General features: G+C 41.3%; 1 protein-coding gene across 5 annotated transcripts in view; it reads left to right on the forward strand.

The window, feature by feature from the left end:
- Positions 1 to 25,097, forward strand: part of LOC106090824 (sensory neuron membrane protein 2) — a 572,456-nt gene that overhangs the window by 423,818 nt on the left and 123,541 nt on the right. For 3 of the 5 annotated variants that reach the window (XM_013257153.2, XM_013257151.2, XM_013257154.2), the window contains exon 1: positions 3,833 to 4,144. The exons of the other annotated variants lie outside the window; for them this stretch is intronic. In XM_013257153.2, coding sequence (XP_013112607.1) covers positions 4,022 to 4,144 — 123 coding nt within the window. In that variant the 5' untranslated portion in view covers positions 3,833 to 4,021. Of the gene's footprint in view, positions 1 to 3,832; positions 4,145 to 25,097 lie in introns of those variants that run through there. 5 annotated transcript variants of the gene reach the window in all.

Raw genomic sequence — 25,097 nt, forward strand, 5'->3', positions numbered from 1 at the left:
TTGCACTAGTATAAGGACTTCAAATAAAGCACCTCACGCAAAATTTTGTAAATATCGGATCAAAATTGTGGCTTCTAGAGCCTAAAAAGTCCATATCGGTCGTGGGGCTATATCTAAATTTGGTCCGATCTTATTCAAAAAGCGTTCGTTCTTGGACCAAAAAAGTGACTTGTGCAAAATTTTGCAACAATCGGACAACAAATGCTACCTGTACCTTGATAACAAGAATACATGGACAGATAGAGACGGAAGAACATAGCTAAATAGAATCAGGAAGTGATTTCAAGCTGATCGGTATACCAAGCAATGGGTCTAGCTCTTCTCCTTCTTAGCAATCACATAGTTTTGAAACTCTGTACCTCTGTGTATACCCTACACCACCGTGCAGGGCATAAACAGATCGCAAAACGATGACATAAACAAAGACACCTAAGTATACAAAGAGAAGAGAGAAATCGCAACAAAAATCAATAGGTGAAGAGGAGAAGAAGAAAGCAATGAAAACAAGTAAAAGCGTGCAATGTTTGGCCGGGCCGAATCTTATATACTCTCCACCATGGATCGCATTTGTCGAGTTCTATGAGCGGTGTCTCTTTTTTGGCAAACAAAGAATATTGAATAAGAACTGTTATGCTATTGGAGCTATATCAAGTTATAGTCCGATTCGGACCATAAATGAATTGAATGCTGAACATTGTAGAAGTCAATGTGAAATATTTCGGTTAATTCGGATAAGAATTGCGCCTTGTAGGGGCTCAAGAAGCAAAATCGGGAGATCGGTTTATATGGTAGCCGTATCAAGCTATAGATCGATTTAGATCATATTGAACCCATTTGTTGAAGGTCATGAGAGAAGCTATTGTACAAAATTTCTGCCAAATCGGATGGGAAATACGCCCTCTAGAGGCTCAAGAAGTCAAGATCCCAGATCGGTTTATATGGCAGCTATATCAGGTTCTATACCGATTTACGTACTTAGCACAGTTTTTGAAAGTCATAACAAAACACCACGTGCAAAATTTCAGTCAAATTGGATGAGAATTGCGCGCTCTGTTAGCTCAAGAAGTCAAGATCGGTTTATATGACAGCTATACCAGATTATGAACAGATTGAATTCATTCTTAACACAGTTGTTGGAAGTGATACCAAAACACCACGTACAAAATTTCAATCAAATCGAATAGAAGCTCAAGAAGTCAAGACCCCAAAATCGGTTTATATGACACTGATACTAGCCGTGCTATTGTATGGCTCCGAACCATGGGTACATTCGAAAGAAGATGAGGCACTGCTTGGAGTGTTTGAGAGAAAAACCCTTCGTACATTAACGTCAACTGGTCCAGTTGATCGATTCAGATCATATTGAACACGTATGTTGAAGATCATGAGAGAAGCCATTGTACAAAATTTCTGTCAAATCGAATGAGAATTGGACCCTCAAGAGGCTCAAGAAGTCAAAATCCCAGATCGGTTTATATGGCAGCTATATCAGGTTATGTACCGATTTGCGCTATACCTAGCACAGTTATTGAAAGTCATAGCACCCTCTAGGCGCCCTCTAAAAGTCAAGACCCCAAATCGGTTTATATGACAGCTATTCCAGGTTATGGACCGATTTGAACCATACTTAGCACAAATGTTGGAAGTCATAACGAAACATGTCGTGCAAAATTTCAGCCAAATCGGATAGGAATTGCGTCCTCTAGAGGCTCAAGAAGTCAAGACCCACGATCGGTTAATATGGCAGCTATATCAAAACATAGACCGATATGGTCCATTTACAATCCCAACCGACCTACACCTATTGGAAATATTAGTGCAAAATTTCAAGCGGCTGGCTTTACTCCTTCGAAAGTTAGTGTGCGTTCGACAGACAGACGGACGGACATGGCTAGATCGACATAAAATGTCACGACGATCAAGAATATATATGGGATCTCAGGCGAATATTTCGAGTAGTTACAAACAGAACGACGAAATTAGTATACCCCCATCTTATGGTGGAGGGTATAAAAAAACACAAAACAAACCCCCGAATGGTGACCTACCACAACAAAGCTCGATATTCAAGTAACTGCAAAGGCAACAAAAAAGCTTTTTTTGTCAAAAACAAAATTTTTTGTTTTTGGGATTTTTGTTTACTATGCTCTTGGCCATGTTTAGGGCCAAGCGGTTAAATTTTTGGCGAAATGCAGTACAAAGAAATGTAATATATATAAATGAGCACCATCAAATATAAACACTTTGTTTTAGTGGGCAAAAAGAGAAAAAGAGACTTGAAAAGAAAACGAAGAAAAAACACTTATGATCAACCAAAAAAAAAAAAAAAGAGAGGTAGGTGGTGGCACTTGGCTGTCGGTCATGCGGTTGATTGGTGGCTTGAATGCATGAACTTTAATGTCTTAGTCTTAAGTGGAGCTCAAAACGAAACACACGTAGTAGTATCACCATCACCCAAACACAGAAATCCCAACCAAAAAAAAAAACAAAAACGGTTGACAGCAAACGAAACAGAAAATTGGGTTAAATGTAATAACAACAACAACAGCAACAAATCTAATAAAATTTGAGTGTTATACAAAAGAAAAAAAAAAGTATATTAATCACCAGCAAAGTGTAATTGTTTCTAATCAAGGTATCCAAGGGTCTTATCTCCCTTTTCAAACAAAGGCATCATTGATTGTGAAACCCTTGGCTGTAGTTTGGTGCTGGTAATCAAAAGAGTTGGATGGCCCACCCATTACCCTACAGAATAATATTCAATTAATTATTTCTCTTCTCCCTTTGACAAGGGAAACGTAAGCATAACGCATTCAATCGCGGAATTAGCCGGTAACTGTGTGTTCTTAATGTGTTCTGCAAGCCTCAATAGTCGCGTGCTCTTAATTACCCCGCAGATGATTGTAAAAAAAAGGATGATTCTTATCTGATGACAATTGAATGCCAATGCATGTCCATCATGTTATACATCATAGCTCCGAGCTCAGTGTTCTCAGTGTCTGTGCCAGAAAGTGTCAGTGCTTGGTCAAAGGCTTGCAACGCCTCGATTCAGTAATAATTTAGCCGTGGCTAAGGCCAACCTTACATGGAAAATGTTCAAAAAATAAAACAAATTATAAAATAAAAACAAGAGTTTAACCTTGACTCGAACTCCAAGCATTGAATAATAAATTCAATTGCGTTGAATATTTGGTGTCATCGAAAACTGTTTGGAAATCAAAGCAAATTTTGAGCTATTGGCAAAAAACGAAAAGCATCATCGACATCCAACATACCATGCCATCCCATTTTGGCCTGAATGCATAAACTCCCTTTACCAAAACGATTATCGGTTGATAGGTCGTACGGTCATTTCAGCTGGATATAGAGTTTTTGATCAAAATCAACGTTTAACAATAAATGAAGAGAAAAAGAAATACCCAAAACACACAAACACAACAACACTCAGCAAAACAAGTTTTGACCAAGTAGTTTTCTTCTTTACATCAATTGACCAATTTCATTGCCACCGCTCAAACAGTCGGCAAATGAGCCATCCAGCCAGTTGGCTGCACACTTTGGTGATCTTGTGCCCGTGTCGTGCTTTTAGGCTACTGTGGCTGTTTTAAGCGGCGATCTTGTTTATCTTGGCGCAAACAGCCCAGCGTCATTCAATTCGACAGCTTTAACTTTGAAATGCTGAAAAACTTTCGAGTGTTCATGCTTTTGTCTTATTAGGGAATAAAACAAATGCTATTATTTTCATTTTTCAGATTTTTTGCATTTTTTAACACAAACCCACTAACTTAGCTAAAAACAAAGTTTTGACAAAATATTTTATGCTGTGATACATCTGATCCTTCTCGAAAAGCGTAGAATATTAACTAGAAAAATTCAAGGTCTACACAATTCGTTCATTCCATTCAATGATCTATTCTCCCTCGGTTCGTTTTAAGAGTAAACGTTTTGTGATCGTTGCTCATCACAGATTGTAAATTGTGATAGTTCGTGGTTGTTCCAGCTAAATCCAAACTACGAAAAAATGTATAAAGTCGCCTTACCTTGGCCTCTGCTGGGGTCACTTGCTGGAATATTGTTGTCCATTTTGGGAGCTTACTGTGGCTGGTTCCTGTTCCCCGATATGGTGCATAAAAGAGTTGAAGAGGTAAGTTTAGAAGTATAAACTTTAAATGTAAAAATTAGAGTTCTAGAAAACTTCAATCATAATGAGTTTCCTTTTACCCCCGAGTAACGTGGAATCTCAGAAACTTTTTAAGCAAATAAGAAACAATTTCAAAACACTCAAGTAAAATCGTGCTAAGTTCGGCCGGGCCGTATCTCATATACCCTCCTCCATGGGTAGCATTTATCAAGTTCTTTGGCCGACATTTCTTAATAGATTGCGCCCTCTAGGGGCTCAAGAAATCAAAATCCGACAACAGTTTATATGGAAGATTATGAAGTGATTTGGACCATGCTTATCGCAAATGCTAGAAGTTAAAATAAAACATTCAGTGCAAAATTTCAGCAAAATCGTATAAGAATTGCACCATCTATCGGCTCAAGAAATCAAGATCATTCAAAATTTCATCTAAGTCGGATAATAATTAAATCCTCTAGCTTCTTCAGAGGTCAAAATCCATGATCAATATTCATATGGAAGCATTATCAGGTTACAAACTGTATTGAACCATACTTGGCGCAAATGTTAGAAGTTAAATAGAACAAAACACTTCATGCAAACTTTCAGCCAAATCGGATAATAATCTCGCCCTCTAGCGGCTCAAGAAGTCAAGATCCAAGATCGGTTAATACGGGAGCTATATCAGGTTATGAATCGATTTGAACCATACTTGTCACAGTTGCTGATGGTCAAACCACAACATTTCACCCAGCCAAATCTGATAAAAAGTGCGCCCTCTAGCGGCTCAATAAGTCAAGATCCAAAATAGGTTTATAGGGAGCTATATCAGGTTATAAACCGATTTAGACTATACTTTGCATAGTTGTTGGTAGGCAAATAAAAAACACTTGGTGCCAAATTAGGTAAGAATTGCGCCCTCTAGAGGCTCAAGAAGTCAAGATCTGGCGTCTAAGATATGGCAGCTCTACCAAAACATGGACCGATTTGGCTCATTTACAACGCCAACCGACCTGAAACTTATAACAAGTGTTTACGCAAAATTTCAAGCACCTAGCTTTTCTCCTTCGTAAGTTAGCGTGCGTTCGACAAATAGACAGACAGACGGATGGATGTCATGCTGATCAAGAATATATATATACTTTGTTAGGTCCCAGATCAATATTTCGATGTGTAACAAACGGAAAAAGGGTAGTGGGTATAAAAAGTCTTTGTGCCAAATTTTAGCCTAATCTGAAGAAAATTGAGCCTTCCAAAGGCTCAAGAAGTCAAAATTGCAGATCGGTTTATATGGGGCTATATCTGTTTATAGACTGATTCGGATCGTACTTGGCATGGATGTTGGTAATCATAACTTATATCTTTGTTCCAAATTTAAGCCAAATATTTGGCTCCCATATAGCTCCCATATAAACGGATCTCCGATCACCGAATCCTCAGTTTTTGTCCGATTTGTCTACAATTTTGCGCATAGTGTTCTGTTACGCCTTCCAACAATTGTGCAAAGTACGGTCCAAATTGGTCTATAACCTAGTACAGCTCCTATATAAACCGAACTCCCGATATGATATCTTTAGCCGTTGAATGTCACAATGTTTTTCCGATTTGGCTGAAATTAAGCATGTAGTGTTATGTTATGACTTGCAACAACTGTACCAAATGCGGTCCAAATCGGTGAATAACCTGATATAGCTCCCATATAAACCGATCACCCGATCACCCGATTTGACTTCTTAAGCCCATATAAGCCATAATTTTTGCCCCAATTTGGCTGAAATTTAGCATGTAGAGTGCTGTTATGACTTGCAACAACTGTGCAAAGTGCGCTCTAAATCGGTACATAACCTGATATAGCTCCCATATAAACCGATCTTCCGATTTGACTTCTTGATCTTTTACAAGCCGCAACTTTTATTCGATTTATGACTTCCAGCATTTGCGCCAAGTACGGTCCGAATGGGTTCATAACCTGATATAGCTCCCATATAAACCGATCTTCCGAATGTCTTCTTGAGCCCCAATAAGCCGTAATTTTGAATTGAAATTTTGCATGTAGTATTATGTTATGATTTGCAACAACTGTACCAAATGCGGTCCAAATCGGTGTATAACCTGATGTAGCTCCCATATAAATCACCCGGTTTGACTTCTTGAGCCTTTAAAAGCCGCAATTTGAAAAATTGAGAATGTAGTGTTTTTTTTATGATTTCCAATAATTGTGCCAAGTATGGTTCGAATCAGTCTATAACCTGATATAGCTCCGATATAAACCGATCTTCCGATTTGACTTTCTGAGTCCTTACAAACCTCAATTTTCATCCTATTTGGCAAAATTTGGCATACGGCGTTCTGTTACGACTTCCAACAACTGTGCCAAATACGGTCAAAATCAGTCTATAACCTTATATAGCTCCCATGTAAAGCGGTCTCTCGACCATCATTGTTCGAAAACGCATCTAAGATACAATTACCACATTAACCACGCTCGACAACCCTGTCTATTAGCTGTACTTTTCCTAATGCATGTATTTGTGTGTAAATACAGACATTCTTTCTGTGACAAATTACACTTCTTCCGTAGTACACATGATTTTGTGCATCTGTTGGAAGTTGTATTGATGCCTTCGAACGCTAAGACAACGGCAATGGCCCTCGCTGTTGCTCCGTGTGTCCAGGTTCGAATCCTGGCTGGAAATAATCCTGGTTCGAAATAAATTTATTTTGTCTAAACTTTCACAGAAGCCATGGTGGTGGGTTTCCAAGCTACGGCCCGGCTGAACTTAGTACGCTTTTACTTGTTTTAAGTTAAGATGCTATGTTTAAAAAAAAATAATTCTTCAAAAAATTATAATTTGACAGACATCTATGACGTAAAATAGGAATCAATCTAAAATGGATGGCCATATCCGTTAGTAAATGGGAAATTAAATTTATAGGCAGCATCTTTCTTTGGCTTCTTTTCATTGCCTAAATTCTACGAATAAGGAAAAATCTTAAAATTTGGTGCAATTTTTTTCAGTGTAAGCAATGTTATGCCCCCACTTTAAAACTTCTATTCAAATGTTAACTCAAAATTTATGAAGCTGCCAAAAATGTATTCAATTTAATAATGATTTGAGCAAGAATTCACTTCAAACAACCCTCCGAACCCGAGAACAGAAAAAATTCATTAAACCAACATGGAGTGAAACAACACATTTTCGCTTGCATGTCTTGATTGTGTCGAATTCCCAAAACAATTTGCCTTTATTGTTGCCGGGCAAAATGTGGCATTATTCGCAGATTGTGAAGCTGTCAGCAGTCCATTCACTCATTAGTCGACTCTTTTGTTATGGCTCCCTTTTGGGCAATTTATTCTCGGTGTCACTCCCTGCAGCAAGTCATTATCAAAGAATGTCATTTGGTATCTTAACCCGTTTTGAAGCGTTTCGTGTTCTTTTTTTATCATTTTGTTTTAAAGGCACTGTTTTGTTGTAATTTCGTTATGACCTTTCTAAAGGGCAGATAGAGGGCCAGATAATTTTTTTTCATTTATTTTTTCAGCATTCACTGCTTGTCTAATTTTGAGTATTTCTTGCACAATTGCCACACGCTTCTGCTACATCAGATGCATATTTAATAGTTTTTATGTTCCATTTTGGTTATTCTGCCCTGGCATAAATACCATTTGTGACACTTTGGCAAAACCTCAAATTCTTAAATCATATGGGCACGTACGCTTTAGCTCAGGGCCTGTACAGTTGTAAATACGAGGCTAAAGCATTTAATGGTCTCATTTCAATTAATCGATGTTCTGTTAAACTCGACAATGACTACAAATGTGATTTAATTTTATTGATACTTAACTTTATATAGTATCGACGATTTATCGAAATTGGCCCAACTCTGGCACAGGGATTTTTGCAAAAATTCGAAATCCCCTATCCAAAATTATCTATTGTTGGAAGGGGGTCCCTTATCAAACAGCCTAAAAAGCATTTATCGAATTGCACTCATTGATATGTCAAATGTCTTCCCGCTGCTTCTTAATGGAATGTTCATGGGCAAATTTGCATTCGGATCTTCCATATTACTTACTTACTTTAATTGGCTATGGCCATAAGCATAGAAAGACTTCTGCGGGGTGCGCTACTAAGCACCCCACAAAAAAGATTAAGCACCTTCCAGAATTTCAAAAATTCCATTGCTTTCGATAAAATTTGCTAATTTTATTGCTATTAAAAGTTCTTTAGCCCCACCTCCCCCAGAAAGCTGGACAGGCTTTGCTAATGGCTATGACAGAACATTTGTTTCACTAGCCGAACTCAGTATAGATTTTCAACCATCTTGATCTTCTGAGCTCCTTCTCCAACTTCTGATATCTTTCTTTACAGTGAAGAAATGTTTGTCTCAACTTTAAATATTTGAGCGAAACATAATTTCCTGTGGTGAAAGATATTTTTCTTCATAATAAGGAGTTTAATTTTAAATGACAAGCTAGTAAGGAAAATATTCTAAAGTGAAGGTCAAAATATCGTTAAAAGTTAGGAAATTGGCTTTGGGACAAGTCAAAAGTGTAACTAAGCTAAGAGACGCAAAAAAAGCCTTCGAAAAATGAGCGTCTTCAAAATTTTTAGTTTTTATACCCACCACCATAGAATGGGGGTAAACTAATCTAGTCATTCCGTTTGTAACACCTCGAAATATTTGTCTAAGGCCACATAAAGTATATATATTCTTGATTGTCTCCACGTTCGGAGTCGATCTAGCCATGTCCGTCTGTCGAAATCACGATAGAGATCGAACGCGTAAAGCTAGACGCTTGAAATTTTAAAAAGATACTTAATATCGATGTAGGTCATTGGGAATTGCAAATGGGCCATATCGGTTCAGATTTAGATATAGCTTCCATATAAATCGAACTCCCGATTTAACTTCTTGATCCCCTGGAAGCCGCTATTTTTGGCTGAAATTTTCCATGTAGTGTTCTGTTATGCAAATGCAAATTTTGCCCATGAACATTCCACTAAGGAACAGGGGCCAACTTCTCACATATCAGTGAGTGCAGTCCGATTCAATTTTTAAGCTCAATGATAAGGGGCCTCCTTTTTATAGCCGAGTCCGAACGGCGTGCTGCAGTGCGACACCTCTTTTGAGGAGAAGTTTTTTCTTGGCATAGTACCTCGCAAATGTTGCCAGCATTAGGAGGGGAAAACTACCGCTGAATTTTGTTTTTTTTTTCTGATGGTCTCGCCAGGATTCGAACCCAGGCGTTCAGCGTGATAAGCGGACATGCTAACCTCTGCGCTACGGTGGCCTCCTATATCAGGTTATGAACCGATTTAGGCCAAATCTAACACTTTAAACGTCATACAAGAAGTCGTTGTGCAAAAGTTTAGCCAAATCTGATAAGAATTGCTCCCCCTAGAGGCTCAAGAAGTATAATCGGGAGATCAGTTTATATTAGAGCTATATCAGGTTTTGGCCATACTTGCCGCAGTTGTTGATCGCCAAACTAAAACGCTTCATGCAAAATTTCAGACAAATCGGATAATGATTGTGCCCTCTAGCGGCTCACGAAGTCAAGGTCCGAGATCATATTATATGGGAGCATTATCAGGTTACTAACCGATTTGTTAGTAACCTGAAACCCGAAAGGTCGGCGCTCTTTTCCATTGAAACGGACTGAAACTGCAGCATTCCTATACAGCTCCCTAATTAGTGTCACGATTTTTTCAGGGCTGCCATTATTCAACAGCGTGCTCCACATTGAACTTCTCGAAACTGTGAAAAAGGTGTGGTATTAAGTTCTGCAAACCGTTCAATCATTATGCGCAGGGAGTTAATGTGGTCGGCAGAAGAACGTCCTAGCCACCTATAAATGACAAATAATGGAAAATTCAAATATGTAATTCAAACAACACTGATGTTGCTGTAGCAGTTTGTTATGTTCTATCTTTCGACTGCTTGATTCTGTTGAGTGTCCAGAAGCAGGAACTCTGCGACTAAGATGGGATGCGTCCAGAGGGATCTGGGTCTGAATCTAGTGGGTCTGGCTGGGCAGTTAAACAGGTGACGTGGTGTCCCTCTTCACAATCGGCACATACATCTTGCATGTCGGCATCAATCCTTGCTCTGTAAGAGTTGAGGCGGCAGCATCTGCCGGGGGAGGTCAATTTCTTCACGTGCAATTGGAGGCGGTCTTTCTTCAAGGACTACATTCATCCGGTAGCTATTTACTGCAGCTGCTACCGTGCCTGTATGTATGTTGTCTAGACCCGCTGAATATGTCGCTAGATCTAGAAATTCTCTCTTGTAGCGCTGAACCTCACGCCCTAGATCATGTAGATCTACCTTAAGATGATGATTTGGATGGTCTCTGCGATAACAGCTCAAAAGGTAGAAGTTAAACAGTACCGGAGATATCACCCCGCTTTGGGGAACTCCCTGTTTAACTCTACGGTGCTTCGACTCCTTTTCCCTAAATTCCAAACAAGACTGGCGACCACACAGATAATTCGAAACCCAGCGTTTCAGACCTGGCCGGAGAGACGTGTTGGCGATGTCCTCAAATAGTTTGGCATGGCTGACGTGTCGAATGCCTTCGATAGGTCCAGTGCCACAAGGACCATCCTATCACATAGCCTAGGCTGATTGAAGCCACGTCAAATGTGTGCGGTGATGGCATGCAAAGTGGTTGTTGTGCTGTGCAGTCTTCGAAATCCATGTTGATGCACGGCGAATGGAAATTCTCCAACAAGGCTCGGGAAGAGTAATTCCTCAAACGTCTTTGCTACTGGTGAGAGAAGGGAGATCGATCTGTACGACTCTTTCAAACTCGTGCCCTTTCCAGGCTTCAGTAGCAGCATTACTCTGCCCATTTTCCAGACATGGGGAACTACAAGAATATTCAAAGACAGGTTGAGGACAGTAATAAGGTACTCAACTCCAGGTAAATCCAGACTCTTCAACATCAGTGTAGAGATTCCGTTGGGCCCAATGGCTTGGATGATTTGGCGCCACGGATGACATTCGTAACTTCGCCCACGGTAAATTGTGATGGCTATCCATCGGCTCGGAGACCACGGATACGGCGAATGGTTCTCCTCCTTGCCCTGTCAGTCTTGGCATGCACAATAAATTGACGGTTGAACAAACTGGCGCATCTCTTCGGATCAGTCACGGTTTCGTCGCCAAAAGTGACTGAGGTCCTGTCATTCCATCTACCGGGATTCGAGAGTGTCATAACAGTAGACCACAGCTTGCCTAAACCGGTGTCTATGTTTTATTGGTCCAGGTGTTCCAGCCACAAATTCCGCTCATGTTTGTTAACTATTTTATGTTTATTTTAAGATTCAGCTCGCTCGCTGATTCTGGGGTTAATGGGGTCCGTACAACTAATCCCATCACGCTCGTCTGCGTGTCCAACTGCCTGTGCCGGGAAATTGGGCCCCACTTGGGGTATTCGGCCGACTGGAAAAAAACGAGCGGCTGCTGGGTTAATAATGTCTCAGAATTTCCTCGCGGCAACAAGCACATCCGAGGAGGTGTCAGTTCACTGAAGCTGCCAATCGGCCTTCTTCTGTTTGATAAACGTCGGTCGATGGTGAGAATTATGGGAAGGTGGTCTGACCCCAAAGAGATGACTGCTTGCCAGCATACATCACTCAGGAGATCAGGGGATACAATGGAAATGTCTGGCGAGCTGCTACATCTCCTCGTTATCCTAGTGGGGGCATCCTCATTCTCCATGCAAAACGTCGAGCCTTCAATCTTCTCTGTCAAAGCAACCGTTAAGTTCTGCAAACCGTTCAATCATTATGCGCAGGGAGTTAATGTGGTCGGCAGAAGAACGTCCTAGCCACCTATAAATGACAAATAATGGAAAATTCAAATATGTAATTCAAACAACACTGATGTTGCTGTAGCAGTTTGTTATGTTCTATCTTTCGACTGCTTGATTCTGTTGAGTGTCCAGAAGCAGGAACTCTGCGACTAAGATGGGATGCGTCCAGAGGGATCTGGGTCTGAATCTAGTGGGTCTGGCTGGGCAGTTAAACAGGTGACGTGGTGTCCCTCTTCACAATCGGCACATACATCTTGCATGTCGGCATCAATCCTTGCTCTGTAAGAGTTGAGGCGGCAGCATCTGCCGGGGGAGGTCAATTTCTTCACGTGCAATTGGAGGCGGTCTTTCTTCAAGGACTACATTCATCCGGTAGCTATTTACTGCAGCTGCTACCGTGCCTGTATGTATGTTGTCTAGACCCGCTGAATATGTCGCTAGATCTAGAAATTCTCTCTTGTAGCGCTGAACCTCACGCCCTAGATCATGTAGATCTACCTTAAGATGATGATTTGGATGGTCTCTGCGATAACAGCTCAAAAGGTAGAAGTTAAACAGTACCGGAGATATCACCCCGCTTTGGGGAACTCCCTGTTTAACTCTACGGTGCTTCGACTCCTTTTCCCTAAATTCCAAACAAGACTGGCGACCACACAGATAATTCGAAACCCAGCGTTTCAGACCTGGCCGGAGAGACGTGTTGGCGATGTCCTCAAATAGTTTGGCATGGCTGACGTGTCGAATGCCTTCGATAGGTCCAGTGCCACAAGGACCATCCTATCACATAGCCTAGGCTGATTGAAGCCACGTCAAATGTGTGCGGTGATGGCATGCAAAGTGGTTGTTGTGCTGTGCAGTCTTCGAAATCCATGTTGATGCACGGCGAATGGAAATTCTCCAACAAGGCTCGGGAAGAGTAATTCCTCAAACGTCTTTGCTACTGGTGAGAGAAGGGAGATCGATCTGTACGACTCTTTCAAACTCGTGCCCTTTCCAGGCTTCAGTAGCAGCATTACTCTGCCCATTTTCCAGACATGGGGAACTACAAGAATATTCAAAGACAGGTTGAGGACAGTAATAAGGTACTCAACTCCAGGTAAATCCAGACTCTTCAACATCAGTGTAGAGATTCCGTTGGGCCCAATGGCTTGGATGATTTGGCGCCACGGATGACATTCGTAACTTCGCCCACGGTAAATTGTGATGGCTATCCATCGGCTCGGAGACCACGGATACGGCGAATGGTTCTCCTCCTTGCCCTGTCAGTCTTGGCATGCACAATAAATTGACGGTTGAACAAACTGGCGCATCTCTTCGGATCAGTCACGGTTTCGTCGCCAAAAGTGACTGAGGTCCTGTCATTCCATCTACCGGGATTCGAGAGTGTCATAACAGTAGACCACAGCTTGCCTAAACCGGTGTCTATGTTTTATTGGTCCAGGTGTTCCAGCCACAAATTCCGCTCATGTTTGTTAACTATTTTATGTTTATTTTAAGATTCAGCTCGCTCGCTGATTCTGGGGTTAATGGGGTCCGTACAACTAATCCCATCACGCTCGTCTGCGTGTCCAACTGCCTGTGCCGGGAAATTGGGCCCCACTTGGGGTATTCGGCCGACTGGAAAAAAACGAGCGGCTGCTGGGTTAATAATGTCTCAGAATTTCCTCGCGGCAACAAGCACATCCGAGGAGGTGTCAGTTCACTGAAGCTGCCAATCGGCCTTCTTCTGTTTGATAAACGTCGGTCGATGGTGAGAATTATGGGAAGGTGGTCTGACCCCAAAGAGATGACTGCTTGCCAGCATACATCACTCAGGAGATCAGGGGATACAATGGAAATGTCTGGCGAGCTGCTACATCTCCTCGTTATCCTAGTGGGGGCATCCTCATTCTCCATGCAAAACGTCGAGCCTTCAATCTTCTCTGTCAAAGCTATGCCCCGCTGGTGGTTACCTAGGGGAGAATGTCATGAAATGTGATGCTCAGTCCCCTAGTACCAGACATTTATGGCCAAATAGTAACCCACTTATGTCGGGTTTGTAGACTTGGTCATTAATTGGGACACAGCTACCAACCGGCGGTATGTACACGTTGTATAGGTCTATCTCAGCAGTACGGAACCTGACGGCTATCTCCATGCACTCTATGTAGAGGTCACAAGCGCAAGCGAGATGGGTCTATACTGCACGAAATGGTGTACCACGAAGGCCAATCCCCCACCTCCATTCCTAGAGCGATCCTTCCGTAGCACATTGTATCCGTGACAACTTTGCGAGCTGCAGTTGTCGGATAGCTTTGTCTCCTGGATCGCTGCAACCAATATGTTCTTCCGACACATAAAATCCACAATCTCATCGATCTTGCCATGGAGACGGTTGCAATTTAATTGCAAAAACGATACACTTCCCGGCACTGGCCCGGCAATATTGCGGCTGGGCTGCTGTTGTTGCGTATATTGCCGCACGGGAGAGGTCGTTGGGGTCACATAGTCGAACGACGAGGACGCAGAAGGCGACGACGACGACGCTTGGGACCCACTGCTGTCTATGTTCGCACAGCACCTTGCAATATATTCAGTATGACTATACTCCCGTAGTGATGTAAGGTCAGAGCAAAATCGGAAATGTACCACACCGGTTACCTCACCGACACCGACCGACAATGGAGGCGGTTCTGGCAAACCGAACAGAACCAAGATCTGGAGTTCTTTTCAGTCCCGGCAGGGATCAGAAGCGTGCGGAGAAGGCACTCCAGGCAGCATCCCTTGCCGATGAAGAATTCCATCGGGTCAATCCGGTGCGTACATACGGCTGCCATGGGATTGAACAACAACAAACAACAATCTTTGAAAATTGCGCTTTGAACCTATTTTGCTATTTTAAAAAGTTTACCATAGCAATCAAAGAATTCAACAAACCTATGCAAAGAGAGGGTGTAAAATCTCAAATGCATCTACCTATTTTCCTCAAAGATATTCCGCAAAGCAATTGAAACAGCTGAGCCATTGTTAAATGTACAGTAATTTTCTTTGATTCTCACCACTCATTGAGGCTCTCATATCAATGTCAAACAACGAGAACTACAACAGCAGCAGCAACAAAGGTATAATTTGCCGGTTCTCTTTATTCATGGCGTTGTTTTTGTTTAGTTACCCCCACCCTGCCCTTCAATTGGCATCGTCATTCCCATTCAAAGTGGCGCTCAATGAAAACAAAAACAATCGAAGGGGCCACAAAAGACACCACTATCGGTGACAATAACATTGCAATAACAACAACAACATCTACTACTACTACAACTACAATCACCATGCTGACAACCAAAAAATTTGCACTTGAATAAAATTTAATGGAATCACTATGAATTCAGGGTCAATAAACACAAAAATCAACTAAATATACGATAGCGAACCAGTGAGTGAGTGAGCCAACGAGTGACTAAGCTTGTGTGACTATACAACAACAATACAAAGCGCGTCAACAAGCATTTGTAATTTGGCCAAAACCAAATCAAAAAACATCAGAAATAATGACGAAAACAGCAACGTAGTGCTGAGAAAGCCCAATAGAGGAATTTCGATAAAGTGATCGATCAATCGATTTGTTAGCACCATCGATGGGAAAATGTTATAAATGAAGGTGTTAAAAACTTTTGAACTTATTTTCAAACGGTTTAATTGGTCATAGAAAATTTGAATATTAATTTATGGTATATTAACCAAATTGCCCTTATAATGGGCTAATGGATATATGGAAGCTCAATTGCCAATGGCCCAATGACCGGTATATATGGAAGCCCAACTGCCAATGGCCCAAAGACCGGTTTTTGAGAAATCAAATCGCAACAAGCAACTACAAATACAAATTTTGCCCATGAACATTCCACTAAGGAACAGGGGCCAACAAGCAACTAGGATTCCAAAATTTCGATATGCGCTGATCTATTCACTCTCAAATTGTTTAAAATCTTTTTAAATCATTACCATTCGATGGGGCTGTCCAAATCCCAAATAACTTCCCAAACGAACATGTTTGTCGATTAGAACTCTACACGCAAAACAATCATTCATTGGCCATAAACGAACTCTTCGACAAGTAAACGTTGGGACTTTGCTTACGATCAAATTGCAAGAGTTTATGATGAATACAAAGGATGAATATTTCTGGATATTTGTTCTCTCCAGCCAAGTGTCACAAGATATAAATAAACCAAAAGAATTATCATTTCGCGTAACAAGTCATGTTTTGCTGTAAACGAAGCACTTTTGGCTTAAAAGAAGTTTCGAATTTTTGCGTAAAAGAGCCACCTCTCCTCTTTCCAGCCAAGTGTCACAAGATATAAATAAACCAAAAGAATGATCATTTCGCGTAACAAGTCATCTTTTGCTGTAAACGAAGCACTTTTGGCTTAAAAGAAGTTTCGAATTTTTGCGTAAAAGAGCCGCCCTTTACCACAGATGAAGTTCATCAAAGTTTAACCAGACACTTCAGTTATTTAACATCAAAATGTGGAAAATCCTCAACTCATATGAAAGATTTTTATCTATTCGGCAATCGGGATATTGATCTACAATATATGGCAACCATATTCGAATACAGACCAATCAGAACTTTATCATTAAATCGGACAGCACTCATTAACATGTGAGAAGTTTGCCCCAGTTCCTTTGTGAAATGTTCTTGGGCAAATTTGCATAACGGGACTCACTGTCCCGCCACCTAAATGCCGGTATCTGATAGCCGCGAAAGCCGGACATTGACATAGAAAATGTTCCAACGTCTCACCATCTCTTCCCCACATGCCCTACATATGCTATCACATGCCTTATCGATTTTGCACAAGTGAGCTCGTAGTCATAAGTGTCCCATTATGATACAGAAAGCTATACTGACCTCCTTCTTACTTCCTTTCAGTAATAGCCTCGTCTTCATACGATCTGGATCACCCCATAGAATTTTCGCCGTCCTACCGACTGTTTCGCTGTTCTACTGGGTTTCATACGCATTCGTCACCCACGCCCTTAACTCGGAATGCGTCCTCACAAAAGTCGCACAGTTCTCTGGCCTTCACTGCCAATTCGTCTGCTTTTCCATTGCCCCTTACTCCGCTATGGTCCGGCACCCAAACGATGCAGATCGTGCCATCCTCAAAGAAGGCATTAACCTCATTCTTACACTCCAAGACTTTTCGTGATCTTGCCGTCCTGGTTGTTAATGCCCTTATGGCCTGTTTACTGCCCGTAAAGATGTTCATAGGAGGCCACTGTAGCGCATAGGTTAGCATGTCCTTCTATGACGCTGAACGCCTTGGTTCGAATCCGGGCGAGAACATCACAAAACAAGAAAAAGCATCATAAGTTCGGCCGGGCCGGATCATAGGAACCAACCACCATGGATTCTGCTAAAAATTTAAACAAAACAAATTTAGTTGAAGGGCATAATTTCATTCTATATACCAAACTTCTGTCAAACCAGCAAAAATTAAAGCTCTAGGAACCGAACAAGGATGATCAATAGCTATATAAGGTTATAGACCGATTTGGACCGTATTTGGCATAGATGGTGAAAGTCGAAACGATTGTAAAATTTCAGCCAAATCGGACAAAAATTGCGTCTTGTAAGGACTCAAAAAGTAAAATCCTGAGAGCGGTTTATATGGAAGCTGTATCGGGTTGTAGACCGATTTGGACCGTACTTGGCACAGTTAGTCACTATAAAACACAACATGCTCAATTTCAGTCAAATTGGATAATAACAGCGCCCTCTAGAGGTTCAAGAAGTAAAAACCCAAGTTCGTTTATATGGCAGCTATGTCAAAACGTAGACCGATTTGGCCCATTTACAGTCTCAACTAACCTAAACTAATAAAAAGTATTTGTGCAAAATTTCAAGCGCCTAGCTTTATTCCTTGGAAAGTTATCGTACTTTCGATAGACGAACGGGCGGATGGACATGGCTAGATCGACTTAAATGACATGACGATCAAGAAGATATTTACTTTATGGGTGTTACAAACGGCAGGACGAAATAAGTATACCCCCATCCTATGGTGGTATAAGGAGCAAAAATGAGCCCGCGATAAACTTTCTTAACAGAGCACGCATTTTGATACTTAAATTCAATAATTTGCAAGCTTTGTTATACCAACCGCCATAAAGTGGGGTATACTAATCTAGTGGTGTATACACCTCGAAATATTCGTCTAAGACCCTATAAAGTATATATATTCTTGATCGTCTCAACGTTCTGAGTCGAAGTAGCCATGTCCGTTTGTCGGTCTATCGAAATCACGATAGAGGTCGAACGGATAAAGCTGGGCGCTTGAAATTTTGCACTGATATTTACTATCGATGTAAAGGGTGATTTTTTTGAGGTTAGGATTTTCATGCATTAGTATTTGACAGATCACGTGGGATTTCAGACATGGTGTCAAAGAGAAAGATGCTCAGTATGCTTTGACATTTCATCATGAATAGACTTACTAACGAGCAACGCTTGCAAATCATTGAATTTTATTACCAAAATCAGTGTTCGGTTCGAAATGTGTTCATTCACCGTAACGTTGCGTCCAACAGCATCTTTGAAAAAATACGGTCCAATGATTCCACCAGCGTACAAACCACACCAAACAGTGCATTTTTCGGGATGCATGGGCAGTTCTTGAACGGCTTCTGGTTGCTCTTCACTCCAAATGCGGCAATTTTGCTTATTTACGTAGCCATTCAACCAGAAATGAGCCTCATCGCTGAACGGTGGATGAACACATTTCGAACCGAACACTGATTTTGGTAATAAAATTCAATGATTTGCAAGCGTTGCTCGTTAGTAAGTCTATTCATGATGAAATGTCAAAGCATACTGAGCATCTTTCTCTTTGACACCATGTCTGAAATCCCACGTGATCTGTCAAATACTAATGCATGAAAATCCTAACCTCAAAAAAATCACCCTATAGGTCGTTGGGGATCAGACATAGATAATGGTCCCATATAAACAGATCTACCGATTTGACTTCTAGACCCTCGGAAAGCCGGAATTTTTGTCCATTTAGGCTGAAATTTTGCGCGTAGTGATCTGTTATGAGATGTGTCAAGTACGATTTTAATCCGCGTATAACCGGACATAGCTTCCATGTAAACCGATCCCCCGATTTGACTTTTGAGCCCTTACAATCCACAATTTTCGCCCGATTTGCCCGAAATTTTGCATATATTGTTCTGTTATGACTTCCAAAAACTGTGCGAAGTACGCTCCAAATCAGTCTACAACCTGATATAGCTCCTATTGAAACCGGTTTCCGGATTTGACTACTTGAGCTCCTGAAAGGAGCAATTTTTGGCCGATTTAGCTGAAATTCTGGACGTAGTGTTCTATTGAGACTACGAATAACTGTGCCAATCGGTCCATAACCTGATATAGCCCCCATATACACCGATCTCCTGATTTGACTTCATGAGTCCTTACAAGCCGCAATTTTCGTCCGATTTGGCTGACTTTCAACGACTCTGCCTGGTACGGTCCAAATCGGTCTATAACCTGATATAATTTATTTTTTCGAAAAGAAATAACGAAAAACTAACCATTTAAACCGATAAAACTAACAAAAATGATGCCGGTAATGGTAGCCATAATGGTCTGAGGTTTGCCACCATATTTATTGATTTGCGATCTTCCTCACCATAATCAGAGTACTACATGTTTGCCTATTTTTCTCCTAATTTTCGCAGAAGTTTGCAAAAAAAATTATTATTCGCTTCATGGAAAAATATTTCTTGATCCGTGATTCACAAGTTTTTCGTGAGTCATGGTTTTTCTCGTTAGTCGTGATTTTTTTGTGAGTTTTTAAAATTTTTCTCTCATGAGTGAATAAGTTTTTGTCTCGTGAGCGTGAGTGAAAAATCACTCACGTGCACATCTCTACCCACCACCAGAGGATGGGTGTATATTCATATTCAACCCATCGAAATTTCCACTTCCGACCCTAAAAAGAATATATATTCCTGATCGTCGTAAAAATCTAAGACTATCTAGCAGTGTCCGTCCGTCTGTCTGTTGAAATCACTCTAAAGACTTTATAAATAGAGATATTTTGATGAAACTTTGCACAGATTATTTTCCTGACCCCCTTGATATAGACCCCATAGAGAAAGATCTGCCGATTCAAAATCTTACACCCATTAAAGCCACATTAATTATCAGATTTCGATGAAATTTGGGAGAGTGAGTTGTGTAAGGGCTCTCAATAACTTTATTCAATACGGCCCAGATCGGTTCGGTCTTGGTTATAGCTGTCATATAGACCGATCTCTGGTTGTAAGGCCTTGGGGCGATAAGAGGCGCATTTACTGTCCCATTTCGCTAAAATTTGGGAAGGTGAGTTATATTAGGCCCCTCAATGTCCTTGTCTTATTTGCCGCAGATCGGTCAAAATTTGGATATAGCTGCTATATATACCGATCCCTCGATTTATAGTCTTGGGTCCATATAAGTCGCATTTATTGTCCGATTTCGCTGATAATGATTTGGTATCGCGAGTTGTGATAGGCTATGTACCCAATTTCGCTGAAATTTGTCGCACAGAGGCCATCCTCCGTGGATCGCATTTGTCAAGATCTATGGCCGATTTCTCTTTATTGATAAACAAAGGATAATGGATAAGAATTGCTATGCTATTTCAGATATACCAAATTATGGACCGACCATACCCCACCCCACCATACTTGGTTTTGCTGTTGGTGACCAAAGTGGAATTTATTGAGCAAAACCGGATGAGAATTGCGCTCTTTAGTGGCTCAAGAAATAAAATTGGGAGACCTGTTTATATGGGAGCTATATAAGGTTATGGACCGATTTCTACACGTATGTTAAAGGTCACACAGGAAGTCGTTGTGCAAAATTTCCGCCAATCGGATAAGAATTGCTCCCCCTAGAGGCTCAAGAAGTATAATCGGGAGATCGGTTTATATTTGGGCTATATCAGGTTGCGAACAGGTTTGGGCCATACTTTGCGTAGTTTTTGATGGTCAAACTAAACACTTCTTGCTAAATTTCAGCCATATCGGATAAGAACTGCGCCCTTTAGAGGCTCAAGAAGTCAAGATCCGAGATTAATTTATATGGGAGCTATATCGGGCTATGAACCGAATTGGACAATGGGTTAAGTTAGGTTTAAGTGGCAGTCTGCCATCAGACTCACTTCGATGTTTTCGTCCATTGTGATACCACAGGAACGAAAGAAGGAATATGCCTTCTAGTTCCTACAGTTGAACCATCCTGATAGCTTTAAAAAGCCAAACAACTTTCGAATGTTCACATCCCCTAAATCATACAGGTTCTCAAAGAAATGAGAACCATAAGCGAAACTCCCTTTGATTGCTAGTGCGGGACACACACACAAGAGGTGTTCTGTAGTCTCTTCTTCTTCGATGTACTCACAGCTTCTGCAATAGTAGTTGCTGGCAACCTTCAGTCTGTCAGCATGTTTTCCGATTAGACAGTGACCAGTCATTCCGGACATAATGACCGAGACGTCTGGACAGCAAAGCGGTAGACCTCTTCAAGTCTAAATTAGGCCACATAGTTTTTAAATGCCCACAGCCCCCTCTTTGTGACCATCTATCATTCGTTGTCCTTCTGGCTTTGTCCTGAAAACTTAGCTTACATATCGCTAGAGGCATACCCACAGATTTCAGTTTCCCTGGAATTTGCAGGGTAGTTCCTTGTCTCGGAAGCTCGTCCGCTTTACACTTCCCTGGGATATTTTTGTGTTCCCGCACTTAGAACTGCTGAATTTTGAACTGTTCTGCCAGATCGTTGAGAGATTTGCGACAATCAAAAGCGGGTTTGACGTTCAAAAATACGTTATCCAGGGATTTAATGGCTGACTGGCTGTCTGAGAAGATATTTATGCCTATGGTCATATAACCTTATATCTTAGCCATTCCACCATTTCTTGCTACACACTGCAGTGGTAGGGCAACCTTTTCAATATGACCAGTTCTAGATCTTTAAAATAAACCCAAAAGCCCACCTAGTCATCTAGTTCGGAACCATGGAAGTCTATAAAACTTCTTTTACCAGGGATAGCGTCGTTCCAATCGGTTCTATCAGGAATAGTGACACAGTATTTTTTTTATCAAAAAGCGGTTCAGGTAGGGTGTAATTCACACTGCCTGGAACATCGGACATGGTATCAAGGACAACACAGTGTCTCACGGCAGTGGTCGCAGCAATTTGTCTAACTACAATGTCTAGAGGCATAAGATGTAGCATTTAGTTCATTGCATCAGAAGGTGTCGTCCGCAGTGCGGCTGTGATACACAAACAAGCCATCCTTTGGATTTAAGTATTGAGCAGTAGGTGGACTTTTGAAGCGCCGTCCACCAGACCACAACACCATATAGCATTTGAGATCTGACAACTGCAGTATATACCCAATGCCTGACGCACGATCCACACCCCCAACTTTTGTCAATGGCTCTCAGTTGGATTTGAAGTTCAATTTCCTGCACAGCAAAACACCCAGGTATTTTGCGCTTTCTGTAAATGGAACGTTCTCTCCTCCCAAGGAGACAGGAGCCACTGTAGGCAACTTGTATCTCCTTCTGAATAGAACTACTTCTGTCTTGCAGGGATTTACACCTACAGTGGATTTGCCTTTACTATATGCATGCTGCTGGCGCCCTAAAATATGTTTCTATCAACCTCTCAAAAGTCTGCAGGACGAAAATCTCTCGCCTTCGTGTGGTAAAGTTTTCCAGCTTTCGGAAGGAAAATGATTTTCGTGTCCTTCCATCCCACATATACCTGTTGGACATGTTGATACAAGCAGAGTATATCTCCCTAAGCCAAGGAACCAATCTATCAGACACAGCTTATAATTCAACCGGTGATATATCATCTGGGCCGGGCGACTTAAAGGAGTCGAAACTTCTTATCGTCCAAAGGATTTTCGGCTCAGACACAATTTCCCTAATAACCTCCGGCGAATGCATACCAGTGACAACCTCAACTAGAGCCACGTTGTCCGTTGGAGAATTTTCCGGGAAATGTGTATCAACGAGTAGTTCCGAGTGTTTCCTCACTAGACATTGTCCATACATTCTCTGATTATAACCCAGCGTAATAAGTCTCGAGGACAGAATCTTCCTTATCCTAGAGGCCTCAGATATATCCTCCACGGAGCCGCAGAATTCTTCCCAAGATTTATTGTGAGCCTTTCTCAGCTCGCCTTATAGATGTCCCAATTGTGTGGAGCTCTTGTGGCTTTTGCCCTGTTGAAAAGTTTTCCTTAGACCAACCAGCTCTGGGGTCCACCATGGCGGTCGCTGTTTGCCCCTTAGCTTGGCCCTAGGACATGCTGAATCAAGCGAGCCATTCAGGGTCTTGGTGTTCCGCTTGACCATTATGTCTATATCCTTCGCAGTTGCTACTTTCTTTTCTGCTCTAGAAGGGATAGACGTACAGAATTTGTGCCGAAATTTATCGCAATTCGCCTTTCTTGTGTTTAGTCGAGGTACCACTTCTGCAGTATTTTCTCCAAGGCTGAAACCAATATAACGATCATCAGAGAAGCTGTGGTCAACCAACACTTCCCAGTCGTATATTCTTGCGCTTATAGCGGCTCTTCTTTCCTACAGAAACGGTTTCAACCAGCAACTTAAGGTTTGAAGGTGGTATCTCTGAATCCTGTGCCATGTATGGGGAAGCATTTGGACCATACATGGCAAAGTTTTTGTTGGTAAAAACAAAAGACCTCATGGAAAATTTCAGCCTTATCGGATAAGAATTGCTGCCTTTTAAAAGCTGGAAATTTATTTTAAACGCATGTTTCAAATCTCTGCCTATGCGTTAATGACAATAAATTCCAGTTAAGCATGCCATTTCAGGTGCCAGAGATATAATCAATTGGCATTGACCATCAATGCGGGCGTCTTTTGGCAAATGCAATTTTAGCTGCATTTCATGGCTTATGATGGTTATTTCAGAGTTTCTATGCCTCATAAAATGGTTGACAATTTTTGTATTTTGGCTATGGATTTGGCTTTGTAAAAATTAAAAAAAATGTTAGTCACGTTCCAAGAGCAAAACAATCAACATTATGTCTTTGTTTTGTTTATTGTCTGTCAGTGTCAACTGTCAATAGAAAAAAAAAACCAACAATGCTTGCGGACATGGGTAGAAGTCAACTCCCTCACCTGCGTTTACATAAGGGTCTTGGCCGTGAAAACAATACTTGGTGAGCTTAGATGGCAGCCAGGTGAAGAAGTGTCAATGCGTGTTTTTTGCCTAATGATGTTGACCATTGGTGAGAATTGGCCATAAGTACGTGTAAAAACATTTAAATCTTGCTTCTCTGAAAATTAAATTCAGAAATATTTTCATGTCTTAGGCTGTCATTTTTTTATGTTGAATATATAAAAAAATAAATTAAACAAATACAGGCAATTGTCAATATGACCATATTGTGGTCATTGGTTTTCACACTAATATTACCTTTGTTCGCAATGGTGGAGGCATTGTAAGTATAAGGTTTACACCACACCATTTAAACAACAAAAACAATGTATGGTGTGTCGAAGTTTAGGTTTGGCTATGAAGGAAAATCCAATGACATGAGACTTAGGCATGACTCCAAGTTTTCATAAACGTTATGTATTTACTGCAGGCGACATTTCTCAGACAAGAAAACTCTGAGAAATGTTGAAATTAGTAAAAACTGTCATCCAAATTCTCAGCATTTACTGGATTGGGATTGGACCTCTATACATTATTTCGGAGTATGGAATAAATATATCCGCACTTTGACCTCATCGTCCTCGAATTCCTTGAGGGCCGTCTTACTGAGTGTCGAAGGTGGCAGGTCCATCCTGCGGATATCCTTTGCGGCCACCGCACAGTCCTCTGCCTGAAAGACCGTCAGGCAGTCTAACTGACCTAGTCTCGTCCCTGACTCCATCCTGCAGCATCATCCTCCCACCTTCCTTCTTCCTGGAAATCGAATATGGGACAACCTCTCCCGAATCGTTCTCGGCAAAAGGTAGCCTATCTCATGCATCCACATGGCCTCCAGAAGGGGCCAAGCCAAGTTTCCCCAGCCTTAGAGCGAAGGTATGAAATAAGGCCCCAAACTTATATACATGTAATCGAAATAA

This window comes from Stomoxys calcitrans, chromosome 1 (genome assembly GCF_963082655.1).
Source record: "Stomoxys calcitrans chromosome 1, idStoCalc2.1, whole genome shotgun sequence".
NCBI lineage: Eukaryota > Metazoa > Arthropoda > Insecta > Diptera > Muscidae > Stomoxys > Stomoxys calcitrans.